Here is a 16,226-nt window from a genome sequence, read left to right as displayed (position 1 = left end):
CATTTCCTTACATGACTTGGTGTCACATTTAACTTTGCAATCCTGTTGTGAAATACTTTGCGACATTTTAGAAGAAGGTGGAGGGGTAGCTCTGTTAATAGGTACAATACAGTGAGATTGTCTTAGTTCTAGAGATAAAGATATGTAATCAGTTTGAGTAGAGATGAGAAACGGTAAAGTCAAGAACATTAGATGAAATTCTGCAATGGACAACATTTGCTGGATAATCTTCAATGTGTGAGGACTTTTTGTTAAACCTCAGGAGATGGCAGAGATTGTAAATGAATATTTCGTGTCAGTTTTTACTGTGGAGAAAGAAATGGAGGCTAGACAACTCTGGGAAACACATACTGATGTTTTGTAAACAGTTCACGTTACAGAAGAGGAAGTGCTGGAGGCTTTAGAAAATATAAAAGTGGATAAATCTCTGGGACCTGATCTAGGGTATCCCAGGACTTTGGGGAAATTAGGGAGGAAATTACATGGCCCCTTACAGAAATATTCGTATCATCTATAACTACGAGTGAGGTGCAGGATGACTGGAGAGTGGCTAATGTTGTGCCTTTGTCTAAGAAGGAATGTAAGGAGAGCCTGGGAACTGGAGACCTGTGAGTCTGACTTTGACGGTTAATAAGTTGTTGGAGGTGATTCTGAAAGATAGGATCAATGTGCATTTGGAGAGACAAGGAGTGAATGGAGATAGTCAACATGGTTTTGTGCGAGAGAAATCATGTCTGTCAAATTTGGTTAAGTTTTTGAGGAAGTAACCAAGAAGATTGAGGAGGGCAGAGCATTAGACACTGTTTACTTGGACTTTAGTAAAGCCTTTGACAAGGTTCTGCATTGTAGACACAATTCGTAAAGTTAGATCACATAGGATTCAGTATGAGTTTGCCAATTGGATACAAAATTGGTTTAATGGCAAGAGACAGTGATGGTGGAAGGTTGTTTTTTGGTCTGGAGACCTGCTACCAGATGTCTTTGATAGGGATTTGTGTTGGGTCCACATTTGTTTGTCACTTATATAAGTGATTTAGATGGAATGTAAAAGGCACGAGTTAGTAGGTTTTCAGGTGACATCATGATTGGTGGAATAGTGGACAGTTAAGGTTTTCTAAGACTATAAAGAGATCTCGATCAATTGGGTCAATGGGCTGAAGAGTGGCAGATGGAGTTTGGATAAATGTGAGGTATTGCATTTCGAAAGAGCAAACAATTGCAGGACTTGTACAATTAAAATTAGGACCTTGAGGTAGTGTTGTCAAACAGAGAGACTTAGGGTTCATTTGCATAATTCTTTGAAATTTGCATCACATGTAGACAGGGTGGTTAAGGCATTTAGCAGGCTTGCCTTCATTGCTTAATCTTTGAGTATAGGATTTAAGAAATTATATTGAGGTTGCACAGGACATTGGTGAGGCCACTTCTGGAGTATTATGCCAGTTCTGTTTTAGGAAGGATGTTACTAAGCTGATGAGGGTTTAGAAGAGATTTATCAGAATGTTGCCAGGAATGGAGAGTTTGTTATAAGTAGAGGCTGGATAGGCTGGGACTTCTTTCACTGGAGTGTAGGAGGTTGAGGGGTGACCTTATAGAAATTTATAAAATCATGAGGGGTATAGATCAAGACTAAGGGGCATATTTTTAAGGTGAGAGAGAAAGATTTAAAAAAGACATAAGGGGCATTTTTATTTTAAGAGTGGTTCGTGTATGGAATGAACTTGGAGGAAGTGGTGGATGTAGGTACGTTTACAATGTTTAAAAGACATTCAAATAAGTACATGAGTAAGAAATGTTTTGAGGTATATGGGCCAAGCGCAGGAAGGTGGGACTAGTTAAATTTGGGATTATGGTCAGCATGGACTGGTTGGACCGAAGAGTCTGTTTCCCTGCTGTATGACTCCTGACTCTATGACATACGATGACAACCAATTTACGACTGCTAGTTGAGCTCACAGCGTGGTGCATTCGCATATACTGGAAACTATCATTGTTAATATACAGGGCCCTGTTCTTTGCAGACAAAAGAAATATGTACACGCACAGTGCCTGTTTCAACTCAAAACAGGTGACGGGTGGTCGCTGGTTTATTTCTTAGTGATGTTCTGAAACATCAGAGTCAACCTGCTTAGTTTAAAATTTTTAAACAAAGCATGGCTATTAACTATCATTCAGCATTACTAGGTGCATTGTCAAAGAGTCATTGAGTAATGCACCACAGATACAGACCCTTTGGCTCAACTCATCCATGCTGACCAGGTTTCCTAAACTGAACTAGTCCCATTTGCTGTGTTTGGCCCATATCCCTCTTAAACCCTACCTATCCATTTACCTATCCAAATGTCTTTTAAGTGTTGTAATTGTATCTGCCTCTACCACTTCCTCTGACAGCTCATTCCATATACACACCACCCTCTGTGAAAAAGTTGCCCCTTGGGCCCCTTTTAACTCTTTTCCCTCTCACCTTAAACCTATGCTGTCCAGTTTTGGACTCCCCGACCCTGGCTATTTTTACCTTCTCTATGCCCCTCATGATTGTATAAACTTTTACGAGACTATCCTTCATCCTCCTCCACTCCAGGGGAAAAAGTCCCAGCCTATCCAACCTCTCCTCCTAACTCAAACTCTCCAGTCTCAGTAATATATATGTAAATCATTTTTGCACCCTTCCTGTAGCAGCGCAACCAGAATTGTACTCAGTCTTCATTGTAAAGGATAGAAGTAACATCCCAGAAATAATGATGAATCAGGGTGAAAATGAGGGATGAACTTAAAACAATTTTATTCACTCTGGGGAGAAAGTAGTGAGAAAGTTTAGAACTAAAAACTGACAAAAAAGTACCCTGGTCTCCACAATTGGATCTTAAAAGAAGTGGCTGCTAACATAATCGATGCATTAGTTTTAATTTAGGGAATTTTCCAAAATTTGGGAAAGGTCCCATCAGTTTGAAAAATTGTGAATACAATTCGCCTATTTAAGGAAGAGGAAATAGGAAGCAGGAGTCCATAGAACATTTAACATATTTGTTTATTTTGTAGGTTATAGCAGGGTACTTGTAGCAGGGAAAATTTCAATGCCAGCAGGAAGAGTGAACATGGTTTGTGAAAGGAAAATCATGCTTGACTAATGTATTGGAGTTTCTTGAGAAAGTAACCAAAATGTTGCCTGGGCTGGAAAGCTGTAGTTATTAAGACTAATTGCAAATACTAGGATTGTTTTCCTTGGAGCAAAGGAGACTGAGGGGCGATATGATTGAAATGTATGAGATTATTAGGGCATAGGAAGGGTAGACAAGAAGAATCAATGACCAGGAGGCACAGATTTAAGGTAAGGAGCAGAAGATTTAGAGGAGATGTGAGGCAAAACTTTTCACCCAGAGGATGGTGGGAATCTGGAACTCACTGCCTATAAGGATGGCAGAGGCAGAAATCCTCATAATATTTAAGAAATTTTTAGATGTACACTTTCAGTGTCAAAGTATACAAAGCTCAGGGCCAAGTGCTGGAAAATGGGATTAGAACAGTTAGGTGGTTGTTTTTGACTGGCATTAACTGGATGGGCCATTAGAACAGAAAAAGCCTGTAGACCTATGTGACTGTAACAAATAATGTGGATCAAGGGGAACCTGTTGATCTGGCGTACTTAAATTTCCAGAAGATACTTGACAGGTTGCCATATTGGAGGTTACTACAAAAATAAGACCCCATGGAATTAGGGGCTAACGTGTCAACATAGATGATTGTTCAGCTAACAGGAAACACAGTAGTTCTAAATGGGTCATTTTTAGGTTGACAGTGGTGTGGTACAGGGTTCAGTGCTGAGGCCTGAACAATTTACAATTTATCTTGATGACTTGGATGAATGGACTAAATGTATTAAGTTTGCTGATGACAGACAATTAGGAAGGAAAGGTTTGAAAAGGACAAAAGTTTGCAAAGCGGTATCGACAGGTTAAGTCAGTGGGCAAAAGTTTAGCAGATGGTATGTATTATTGGTAGATGTAAATGTTCTACTTTTGACAGGAAGGATAAAAAAGCAACATAGCATTTAAATAGAGACTGTAGAACTCTGATACTGAGGGATCTGAGTGGCCTGGTACAAAAACTTGTTTGCAAATTCTGTAGCGTTTCAAAAGGCAAGTGGAATGCTTATTGCACAGGAAATGGAACATAAAAGTACGGATGTTTTGCTGCAGTTGTAGAATCAGTGAGACCCAGGTGGAATACTATGTACGGTTTTGGTCTCCTACTGGATTGATAGCTGAGATGGCAGGGTTATCTTATGAGGAAAGGGCCTATACTCATTGGAGTTTAGAAGAATAACAAGCAATCTTATTGAAACATTTAAGATCCTGAGAGGACTTGACAGGGTGAATATTGAAAGGATGCTTTCCCCTTGTGCGCGAGGGTAGAATTAAGGGGCATGGCTTAAATATAAGGAGTCTCTTATTCAAGACTGAAATGAGGATAAATTTCATCTCTGATGGTAGAGAGTATTTGGAACTCTCTCTTCCCCAGAGCATGGTGGACGTAGGGTTAATGACTATTTTTAAGGCAACAGTAGATAACCTTTGACTCCCATATTAGTTAAGAACCTATGGGTGGAAATATGGAGTTGAGGCCACATTCAGATCAGCCATGATTTTATCGAATGGCAGAGCAGGCTTAAGGAGCCAAGTGACCTAATCTTGCTGCTAATGTGTTTTATTAAATTTATAGCTACTATATAAATGAAAATTGTCATTATTGTAATTGTATGCTCTAGAGTGGATCCATACTGCACTGTGATTCTCCTGTGTTCAAAAAGTGGACTGAACGTTCATAGATTCATACAGCGCAGAAAAGGCCTTCAGCCCATCAAGTCTGCACTGACATAACTACCACTAAAAGTGTACTCATCTCAATTTCCTGCACTTGTCCGATATCCTTGAATGTTATAATATTTGAAGTACTCATCCAAATTTTTTTAAAAGTTGTAAAGTTTCCAGCCTCCACTACCTTCCCAGACTGTGCATTCCAGATTTCCCCACCCACTGAGTGAAAAAGTTTTTTTTTCCCCCAAATCTGTCTAAATCTCCCATCTCTTACCCTAAAACTATGACCTCTCGTCATTGACCCCTTAACCAAAGGGAACAGTTGCTCTTTATTCACTCTGTCTATACCTTTCATAATCTTATACACCTCACATATACCCAGAAAACGGAGACTTCAACTCTAAACCAATATAAGGTTTATTTGTATAATCTTGCTATCACTTATCTTTAATGTCCATCTGAGAAGGACTTTAAAACCTTGTTTTAACATCTTATTCAAAGAGGTTTGAGATATAAAAATAGACTGGAAAAGCTGGGACTTTTTTCACTGCTGCATATGAGGTTGAGGGGTGACCTTATAGAGGTTTGTAAAATCATGAGGGGCATAGATAAGGTGAATGACAAGGGTCTTTTCCCTAGGGTGGGGGAGTTCAAAACTAAAGGGCATATTTTTAAGGTGAGAGGAGAAAGATTAAAGAAAGGACACGAGGAGCAGGTGTTTTTATACAGAGGATGGTTTGTGTGGAATGAACTGCCCGGGAAAGTGGTGGTTGCAGGTATAGGAAAGGAATAGGAAATGTTTGGGGGGATATGGACCAAGTGCAGGCAGATGGGACTAGCTTAGTTTGGGAACATGGTTGGCGTGGACTGGTTGGACCGATGGCTCTGTTTCCGTGTTGTATGACTCAACATCCAAAGATACCTCTTGCACAGCACTTCTCTTTGATCATTAAACTCAATCTCAGTTGGATCAAGACCACCAAGGCTGCTGTCTTATTTTCACAGTATAAATACAAGATTAACACAAATTTAGGTTTTTCTTACTTGACTGTTTTCCACAGAAGTTGAAATGGGACGCAGGAAATCGAAGAGAAAGCCTCCTGTTAAGAAGAAGGTGCTTGGCACTCTAGAAACACAATTCACGTGTCCATTCTGTAACCATGAAAAGTCATGTGATGTTAAGATGTAAGTGTGTGATGTCACAACATTTTGTTTTCAAAGGCTTGATACATTGTCAGTTTGCAGATGTTCTGGTTGTTGTACTTTTTAATAAAATGAGCTCGTGAAAACAACAGAAGGGATAGGAAAGAGAGTAGACCATATATCCCATCAAGCCAGCTCAGCCATTCAGTACAATAATGACTGATCTTGGTCTTTATGTCCACTTTCCTATCTGTACTCCAAGTCGCTTGATTCCTTGAGAGACCAAATGTCTGTCTATCTGAACCTCAAATATCTCTGATGATGAACTCTCTGGGACCGGGAATTCCAATGATTCACAATCCTTTGAGTGAAGTAATTTCTCCTCAACTCTGTACTAAAGGATCAGACCCTTTTCCTGATACTGTGCCCAGTGTTTTAAATTTTCTGACCAGTAGAAACAGTGTCTCAATATCTACCCTGTCAAGCCACTTCAGAGTCTTCTAAATTTCAACAAGATCACCTTTCATTCTTCTAAACTGCAAAGAATATAGACCCAATTTACTCAGCCTATCATCATAGAATGACCCTTTCATCCCAGAGATAAATCTAGTGAATCATTGCTATACTGCATCAAATACAGGTACATCTTTTCTTAAATATTAAAACCAAAACTACACTCAGTATTCCAGATATAGTTTCACCAAATCACTTTAGAATTGTCACAAGATTTCTTTCTTCCTGTACTCAAATCTCCTTTGCAATAAAGGCTAACATGCCATTTTGTCTTTCTAATTGCATGCTAACCTGTTTACTTTGCACACCCAAGTTCCTTTGAAATACAAATTTCACACTTTTTAGAAAATATTCTGCTTTTCTATTCTCAAGACCAAAGAGAATAACTTTACACTTTTTTAATGTTATGATTGATCTTCTATATTTTTGCACACTCATCTATTCTGTCTGAATCTCTTTATAGCCTCTTTCATCCCCACAGCTTACCTTTCCACATAGCTTTGAATCATGAGCAGACTCAGATACGTTACTTCCTAGTCTAGGTGGTAAATTTAGTGTAATTAGATCACCTTTAGATAAATTTCGTGTCATGTTCACTGTAGTATTCAAGGAAATCAAGACTTCATTTGTATTAATGGTGTGCCAATTTGATGCCATTTTGAAATACTTGTGTTATAACTACTCACATGTATTAGCCAAGGTTTGTTACATAATTCTTTATCTCAGTCATTAGTATAAATTGTAAAAATCTGAGGTCCTAGCACAGACCCTTGTGGTATGCAACTATTCACTGTATGTCATCTTGAAAATGCCCTACTTATGTCCACTCACTGTCCAGTGTATTAAGCAATTCTCTATAATTCTCTGTCATGACAATATATATCCCAATTCCATGATCTCTTCTCTTGTCTACAAGCATTTTGTGCTGCGCATTATTCTGTGCCCTTTTTGGAAGTCTAGGTCTGCTATAAATACTGGGCCCCCTTTACCTATCTTATGAGTTACACCCTCATTAAAAAATCATAAATTTTATCAAACAGGATTTTCCTTTACTAAAACTGTATTAAACTGTTCTAATCATTCTGTGCTTTTCTAAGTGCATTGTTAAGGCTTCCTTAACAATAGGTTCTAGCATTTCACAACATTTGATAGTAGGCTAATGTGTCTGTAGTGCACTGTTTTCTATCTTGCTTCTTTCTTGAAAAGTAGTGTAACATTTTCAACTTCCAGTGTGATAGGACTGCTCACAAACCTAAGGAATTTTGGAAAATCATAGCGAGCATGTTCACTATCTCTGCAGCTATTTCTTTTAGACCCTAGGATAATGACAAGTAGATCCTCGGATTTGTTGTGTTTTAGTCTCTTAAATTTCTCAATACTTACCTGTTGATATTAATTTTCATAATATCCATGCCCTTTTTATCCCCTGGTTCCCATTTATTTCTGGATGAAAACTTGCATATTCTGTAAAAATTGAACAAATATATTGTATCTATTCTACAGGATAGTATCTCCAACCTGTTTCTGAGGGACCAACATGTACGTTAGCTACTCTGTTCCTTTTTTGATTCCTGATAAAATATCTTTACAGTCTGTTTTTATGTTTCTGGCTACTTTACTGTTGTATTCTACTGGTTGCCTTTTGCTACTTTCTAAAACACTACATCTCTTGCTTGCTTGCTCTCATTCCCCCCATACTCCCACTTTCTCCATTTTCCCCCCCGCCCCCAAACCTCATGTGCATTCTCTCTTCTCTCTCTCTCTCTCTGTCTCTATCTCTTTATGTCTACCCCAATCCCCCACTCCCCTTTCCCCCCATCAGCAATCTTCAATCCATGCTAATGTTACCCCTACGCCATGATCCTTTATCTTCCACATACAGGGTTAAAATATTGAATATCACAAAAGGCCGCATTTCCCTGTTTAAATAATGGATATATAATCAGATTAGGAAGTTACATTTCATGTTACTTACTGTGCAATGTAAAATTTGGGGCCATTATGCTAAGTTGCACTGTAAACCTTTTAATGCAAATTTCCATTTCAAGGTGCACCTACAGAAGCTTAGTGGTTCAGGCTTATCTGATCTCTAAGCTTATGGCTTTTCCTGTAAATGCTGCTCATAGTCATTTGAATTTTTACTGCTTTTATTAAAGAATACAAGCTAACCATTAACAAATATTGTTTTTGTTTCTTTGTACAAATAACAGCATATACTGTTGGAGTTTAAGAACCTGTTAGTATCCACTTTCATGCACCATCCAAGAAATAAATAAATGAACAAATTAATTGACAGACTTTTCCCACTTTCTTGACCAGAGAGTTTGTGTGCATGGAGCTGTGTCTCCTGAATTCTGTTCTTAGCTATCTGCAAGTATTATTTCTGTGATCCTTTAAATTTCGCAGGTTATGCCTTAGCCTGGGGCTGAACAAATCAGGGTGGGGAGAACACTAATTGGAACCACCTCTTTGGTTCTGAAAGGGTAGTGTGGAGTATCATGTTAAAATTTAGCTGTTTCTAATTTTTTCCTCCCCACTCCCATTTTTCAGGGACCGCGCGCGGAATACAGGAATCATATCCTGCACTGTGTGTTTAGAAGAATTCCAAACTCCAATAACATGTATCCTTCATTTAAAAACAAAAGAATATGGAGAGATTCTAGGACATGCGCGTATATTCGGTCTGACCTTGTCCTCACCCATTCTTCCTAACGTCCACGTTTCTCACTTCTTGTGTCAAGCATACAACATACACCAATTTAGTACAAATAAGATCCCAAGGAATGAAATGAGCAGACTTCAGGAGTGTGGCCAAAAGCTTAGTCAGAGATAGTTTGTTCGTTTGTTTTTATGGCGGTGTTAAGAATTCAAGAGAACTGTAGAGCATGGGCCGAAATAGCGGAAGCCAAAGTTGGCAGAAGTGAGGCATAGGGTAGTGGAGATGCACATAAGTGAGCATTGGAGGAGTGTGACATTCCTTGGCTAGATGGTGGGGGCATCTGTTTGTTGGGACTGTATCACTGAAGAAATTTGAGATGGGGTGGAATGTGGCCTTGAAGAGATTTTTTTAAATGCAGTTTTAAATTAAAGCCATTGAGAAGACCAGTGTCTAATATAGGATGATCATAAGGAGAATAGGATATAGGCATCAGCAAATATTGGGTGAGCTGAAGTTTGTGGAGAGTAATCTAGAAGCAACCAAAATATTGATAAGGTTTCAACAGAAGGTAGATTTAGATGGTCAATATAATGGAGCTGGGTTATAGTTGAACAGGTTTATTTGAAAACACTAGCTTCTGGAGTATTGCTCCTTCCTCCGGTGTACTGAGAGAGGCATAAAGACACAGAATTTTAAAAGTAAAAGATAATACAACTGATGTGAATGTATTGAACAAACCTAAGTTGGCTGGCAGACTCCCTCCCGTTAAATCTTTAATCCGTTAGAAAGGAGATGCAGGTTCCGATTGATTAAAATGCAAATCTCAGAATTTCTTTCAGGTCACTGTCCCGAGGTAATTAAAGGTTTTATGAGTTTATACAAAGCGATGACATCTCAGGTCAGACAATGCATTTTAGGTGTTAGGCCTTGTTTAGAATCTGTCTGTGTTACTAACCTGGAGTCAGACTGCTTTTATTTCCAAAGCAGGAATTTATAGAATGCCCCATTGACTGACTGTGTGCTTTTTGAACAAAATGGAGTACATCTGCAATGTAGAGGAGGCCACATCGGGAGCAGTGGATGATGTGGCCTCCTCTACATTGGTGGGACCAAGCGGAGCTCGGAGACTGCTTTGTAGAGCACCTACACTCCATTCGTGACAAATGACAACACCTTTCAGTCGCAAACCATTTCAACTACCCCTCCCACTTCCTGGGCGACATGTCCATCCTGGGCCTCCTCCAGTGTCACAATGACACCACCCACAAACTGGAGGAGCAGCACCTCATACTCCACCTGGGAGCCTACAACCCAATGGTCTCAATGTGGACTACCAGTTTCACAATCTCCCCACCCCTGGCCTCATCATGACCAACCCTTCCTCTCATCCCCGCCTTCTTGACCTGACACAACCTGTCCATCTTCTCTCCCACCTATCCGCTCCTCCCTCCTCACTGACCAATTTCCACCACTCCCTACCTGCACTCACCTATCACCATCCCGCCTACCTTCCCCAGCTCCACCTCTCCCCTCTCTCTTTATTTCAGAGCTCCCTTCCCCCCCCCTCCCCCATTTCTGAAGAAGCGTCCTGACCCGAAATGTCAACTTTCCTGCTCCTCTGATGCTGTCTGTCCTGCTGTGCTCCTCCAGCTCCACACTGTGTTATACCAGACCTGTGTATGTGTGTGTGTATTGTTGGGGGGTGCTGTTAATTACATGGCTTTACGCAGGGAAGGTGGTAAAAAGGCAACTGGACTGATTGTTACTCAATGAGCCAAGTTATAGTCAAATCAGGTGACTATGCAGTCCTTTACATTAAGGCCACAGATGTATGTCTTGTTTGAGTGCATAGGTTTACTGAAGAAGAGTGTTATGTTGATGAGCTGGCAGATGCAAGTGACCAGTAGTGGAGACCATGGACATTACAGGATGGGGGTTGGTGAGATTTTCTTTTGGCATGGCATTGTTCTTGTCTGATTTTAATTTATACATATATGTAATCATCCACACCAACTTCTTCCTGCACTGTTACCTGTGGTGCCCTCCAAGAATCTATTCTTGGCCTCCTCATTTCTCATCTCCATGCAATCTCTGGCAACATCTGCTGGAAACATGCATGCTAATGACTCCCAGCTCAAGCTCACTACTGCTTTCCTAGTTCCCTCCACCATCTCTTAAATTTGCTGACATTCATTACTAGATGAGCAGAAATTTCTTCAGCTAGAAATTGGTAAGATTAAAACCATTGTCTTCAGTCCCTTCTACAAAGTACTCCCAAGCTGCCAACACCATCTGTCTCCCCCTGCAGCTGCCTGAGGCTGAGCCAGGCTTTTCACAATCTCTGTTGTCTTGATTGTCTTCCAACCATACACCTGTGCCGTCATGAAGAACGTTCATTTTTTTCATCTGTCAAATTACCTACCTCTGCTCCTGTCTTAATATACTTATCCATGTCACCAATTGCTCCAGATTTGACTATTCCACCTTGTTTTTGGCTGGCCTCTCACTTCCAACTTTTTGTGTACTTGAGATCATCGAAGGTCCATTGACAAGTGACATTGAATCCTGTTAATTGACCTTCTGTGTTTAGTGAACTACATAAAATAGATTAAGCAGCCCCTCGAGAATTAGAACATGGAACAGTACAGGCCCTTCAGCTCATGATGTTGTGCCGACCTATTATCCTACTAAGATCAATATTTTTAGCCTTTTTTTCTTGGCCTTTCAAATCTTTCTGTAACTTCACTGCTCTACCTCCGTAATCTCCTTCTGTACTATAACTCTCTGATATATCTGCTGTTCTTCACGGTTGGTCTCTTTCGAGCACCTCTGATTTTAATTGCTCCACCATTGGGAGCTGCGCCTTAATCTGCCAAAGCAGTAATATTAGCCTGGCATGTTCTTCTTAAACCTTTCCATCTCTCTTCCTCTCTTTCCTTCTTTAATACACTCCTTAAAACCTCCTTCTTTGAACAGACTTCTAGTCATCTTTCCTAATAGAGCACCATATAAAAACAAGTTGATTTTGCTGTTGGGATAATGGTGAGATTAGTTCTCCCTGGGTGGCAAATTTGGTAAGATTAGCTCTTGCTGGGGGCACTGGGTGGAAAGATTAGTGAAAGGAATTTGGTACTTTTGGCTTACTACCTTTTTCAAGGAGCTGTGGATGGGTGTGCACATAATTTTTTGTCTGTATACCTCCCTCTCCTCCAGGGCTCTGCATTTGAAGTTTAGTGTTAATCTTGGTGATATTTAGATGACCACTGTTAATTTCATTGCTGGTGCCTTTTCTTTAACTGTTGTTACTCAGATCTGTCGGAGCCGGTGGATGTTTACAGTGATTGGATTGATGCCTGTGAAGCAGCAAACCAGTAGTCTATGCTCAAATCTCTTAGATTTTACTTCAAGGTGTTTTTGAGATATTGCTTTTTTGCTGACTGTATATAATTTGAGTTCATGTGGAATCTGCTGTAATCTTTGGACTGTTCCCAGCCTGTGTTATTAAAAAGTTAGAATTCTTCTATTTGTTGTGTGAGCTTTTACTTCTCAATGTTGAAGTTTTAATGAGTAGGTTTTCTGTCTTTCAGTGGATGTGAATGTATACGCAATCACCAGTAAGTCGGCATGTGGGCACATATGGGTACAGGACTGAGACTGCATGCAGTGTGACAGAGATGAGTTAGTGATCAGGTAATACTGGGCTTGAGTCCTGGAATCGTTATGGCGTGGAGACTGTGCTGTAGACTGATCCAGTCAATCCTTTCTCTGTACTCTATCCCTCGACCCTGGGAGCCTTTCTAACTTAGATGCCCAACCAGATTCCTTTTGAATTCACTCATCCTCTCACCTTTCACCATCCTGCAAGTACCAGGCCTGCATCTCTTTCCCAAAATCTTAAATTTGTGTCCCATCATCCTTTACCATTGTGCAACAGCAAGTTTCAGAAAGATTAAGTTTGGTACAACATTAAACATGAGTCTTAAAATTGAAGTTGAGGCATGAAGAAAATATAAATAAACTGCTCACCAAGAAATAAGTCAGAGCAATAAATCCAATAATTTTTAATTGGTAAAGATGGCCAATAAAAAGTACCAAGCAGGAGAGCAAACTAAAACTACAGAGTGGGACAGACTAGGCCCCAAGTCTTTGTCACCAGGGAACCAGGAGGGACTTATACTGAGGTCAGGAGCTGGTTTTAACTAATAACTACCTTGCATTTTGCCTCTGGTGCATACCCTCCAAATTGACTTGGAGAGAATTTATACATGAGTGAGGAATAATAGTAGGTTGCCTTTCAGCTTGGGTATTCTTCCTGTCCCAACCAAATAAGTGGATAGTGTTTGGGGAGGGTGTATGTGTGCCCAGCTGATTCCCAATCTCAGAGTTTACACTCTAATCCTCACTCTTGCAAGTCTGCTCCTGCCTCCCTCATTCATTCCTTCTCTTTTATAATCCCTCTCAGTCCCTATCTCAGTCAGTTTCTCTTGTACTCCTACACACTCTTGTTTTCGAGTTCATGCCTTCTTGCTTGGTTTTCTTTGTGTATGCTTGTGCCTTCTGGGTTGCTCACGTATTTACCTTGTGCTCACATCCCCCTGTCTTGCTCACCACCACCTTCCCCCCCCCACCCCCCCACCGACCCCGGTCCACTCCACACCTTCTCACACCGTCGCTGAGGAGTGTGCTGCTGATCAAGCTCCACTACCTCTCAAAATGTACAATTCAATTTACAAGATGCTAATTTTATTTACTATTTGCGAGGCTTAAAAAAACTCCAACCAGGTTTCATTTATAAACACAAAAATGTACTTAGTCTTTAACAACTGGCAAAATGGATTATTAACTACTATAACAATTGTGCAAGATGAGACATAAAGCTCTGCAGTGTTTTTATCAGTGGAAAAATAGGCAAAAATAAAGTCTTGTGAATCAAAAGTCCAAAACTCAAAGGTGGAAAGAAGTGACGTTCTTAGTTCTTTTGTCTGTTAACAAGATCACATTGCCGTCAGCCTCAGGACGATGGAAATTCCTTGCTTTTGATAGATGGTTGTTTAGATTGAGGTGTCTTATTGAACTAGCAGTTTTTAGCTTTCTGAGTCTTTGAGCAATGCCTTTTATCCAAAGGGAGGGAAAGAGGGAGATCACTGTTGCCCTGCAAACCTCTCCATAACAGAGAAAGAAACCTGTCTTTGTCGCACATTTCTTGGAGGTCTCTTTCCAACTGTTCCACCAACTGTCCACTCACTAGTTTGGCAAAAAAGACACTAAGTCTAAATGCTGTTGCTAGGCGACCTGAAGCCCATTCCCCTTCCACCTGTTTGTCTAGGCAAAGTAGGAAATCCATCTGGTATCTCTAAACAGCTCTGCTTTTCCAAAGGTCATTTGACATTTTGTAAATAGTAAATAGATCACAAAACAGTTTCACTTTTGACTTGAACTTTTTAAAAAAAAATCACATGGTAAAATCTGCACCCTAAGCATTGTCCAAAACTTTGAGAATAAAAATTGGAAAAATCAATAAGTATTTATGGTTTTTACAGTGCATCTGCTCCCCCATGCCACCCACCCCCCCTCCCCCGTCATCTTCACCCATCTCATGCATCTTCACCCTCCTTGTGTGTTTTTGCTGCCCTCTTGTGTACTTATGGTGTCCACACAATAATGCAAGATTCTGGTCTTCCCTAACATCCAACTAGCAACATGGAAGCTCTCACTTGCAGTCTTTCCCTCATCTCACTGTTTACTCACTGCCACCACTCTAGTATTAAGGTCTCAGTTTGAATGAAGTCTTGCATTCATACAGCTGGCTGTTGCTTCAATCACTATGTTTCTGTCCCACAGAGGAAATAAGCTGTAATTGGAGAAAAAGCTCCTTGCAAAAGTTTTCACTACCTTGCTTTTTGATCTATGGTTCTGTAACTGGACTCTGGACAAACCAGTTGTACCATCAATTAGTGAAAAGGCTTTTCTTTATCTATGTAAACTTGTCGTAACATTGTACACTTCTCTTAAGTCTCCCCTCAATCTCTTTTGTTCCAAAGAAAACAGTTCCAACTTCACCAGCTTAAAATGGCTTATCATAATAAAGGAGAAAGTCAGAAGTCATATCACACCAGATTATAGTACAACAGGTTTATTTGAAATCACAAGCTTCTGGAGCACTGCACTTAGTGAGGTGAAGTGAAAGCGGTCCGAAAGCTTGTGATTTCAAATAAACCTGTTGAACTACAACCTGGAGCCGTGTGATATTGACTTTGTCCACCCCAGTCCAACACCAGCAACTCCACATAGTGATAAAAGAGTGACTGTTGAAGCTAAGCAGTTTCATAGTTCTCAGAACTAACAAACTGGATGCTGGAAATCTAAAATTAAAACAGAAAATGCTGGGGATACTCAGTAGATCTGGCAGCATTTATGGAACAAGAAACAGAGAAGACTACAGGTGGTGAACCCTGACAGTGGTGTGGGATGATAATGATTGAGATTCTGGGCCAAGTGTTTAACGATGTCTGGTGTATCAAAAAGTTGTGTTTCACCAGTAACTAATGCCAAGTCGACCACCTTTTCCACATGCAGCATCCATTGCGTTGCTGTGAAAATTTTAATGTTATCCTCTTGTACTAGCTAGAAAGGCTATTTTTGTTCTTTCATGGGATGTGGGCATTGTCAACATTTGTTACCCATCCCTAATTATCCTTGAACCAAGTGGCTTCCCCGACCAATTCGGGGGGCATTTAAGAGTCAACTATAATCCAGTGGATCTGGAGTCATATTTAGGCTGGAATAGGTAAGGAAGGCAGATTTCTTTCCCTGAAGGACATTAGTCAGATGGGTCTTTATAACAATCAGTAATTGTTTAATGGTAATCATTACTGAAACTAGTTTTCAATTCCATATTTTATTGATTCAATTTAAATTCTTGTGACGTTACCACTATGGTACTATCTTCCCCCATTGTTGGGGGAACAGCAGGTTGTCATATAGCATGAAAACAGACCCTTTGGTCAAACTAGCCCACACCTACCATGTGCCAAAACTAAACCAGCTCCATTGCCTGCGTTTGGCCCATATCCCTCCAAACTCTTCCTATTCATATA

The 16,226-nt window shown here is 40.2% G+C and overlaps 1 protein-coding gene across 2 annotated transcripts in view; it reads left to right on the top strand.

Moving 5' to 3' along the window:
• The window catches only part of elof1 (elongation factor 1), a 28,808-nt gene extending 16,156 nt beyond the window's left edge, over positions 1 to 12,652 (top strand). The window contains exons 2-4 of one of the 2 annotated variants that reach the window (XM_048617890.1): positions 5,848 to 5,999; positions 9,021 to 9,091; positions 12,440 to 12,652. In XM_048617890.1, the coding sequence (XP_048473847.1) occupies positions 5,884 to 5,999; positions 9,021 to 9,091; positions 12,440 to 12,504 (252 nt within the window). In that variant the 5' untranslated portion in view covers positions 5,848 to 5,883 and the 3' untranslated portion in view covers positions 12,505 to 12,652. The remainder of the gene's footprint in view (positions 1 to 5,847; positions 6,000 to 9,020; positions 9,092 to 12,439) is intronic. The other variant, XM_020518715.2, reaches the window with a different exon arrangement.
• Positions 12,653 to 16,226: the final 3,574 nt, after the last annotated feature.

Source organism: Rhincodon typus, chromosome 38 (assembly GCF_021869965.1).
Source record: "Rhincodon typus isolate 14 chromosome 38, sRhiTyp1.1, whole genome shotgun sequence".
Classification (NCBI taxonomy): domain Eukaryota; kingdom Metazoa; phylum Chordata; class Chondrichthyes; order Orectolobiformes; family Rhincodontidae; genus Rhincodon; species Rhincodon typus.
Note: the sequence above shows the minus strand (reverse complement) of the source record. Positions and strands in the feature narration are given on the sequence as shown.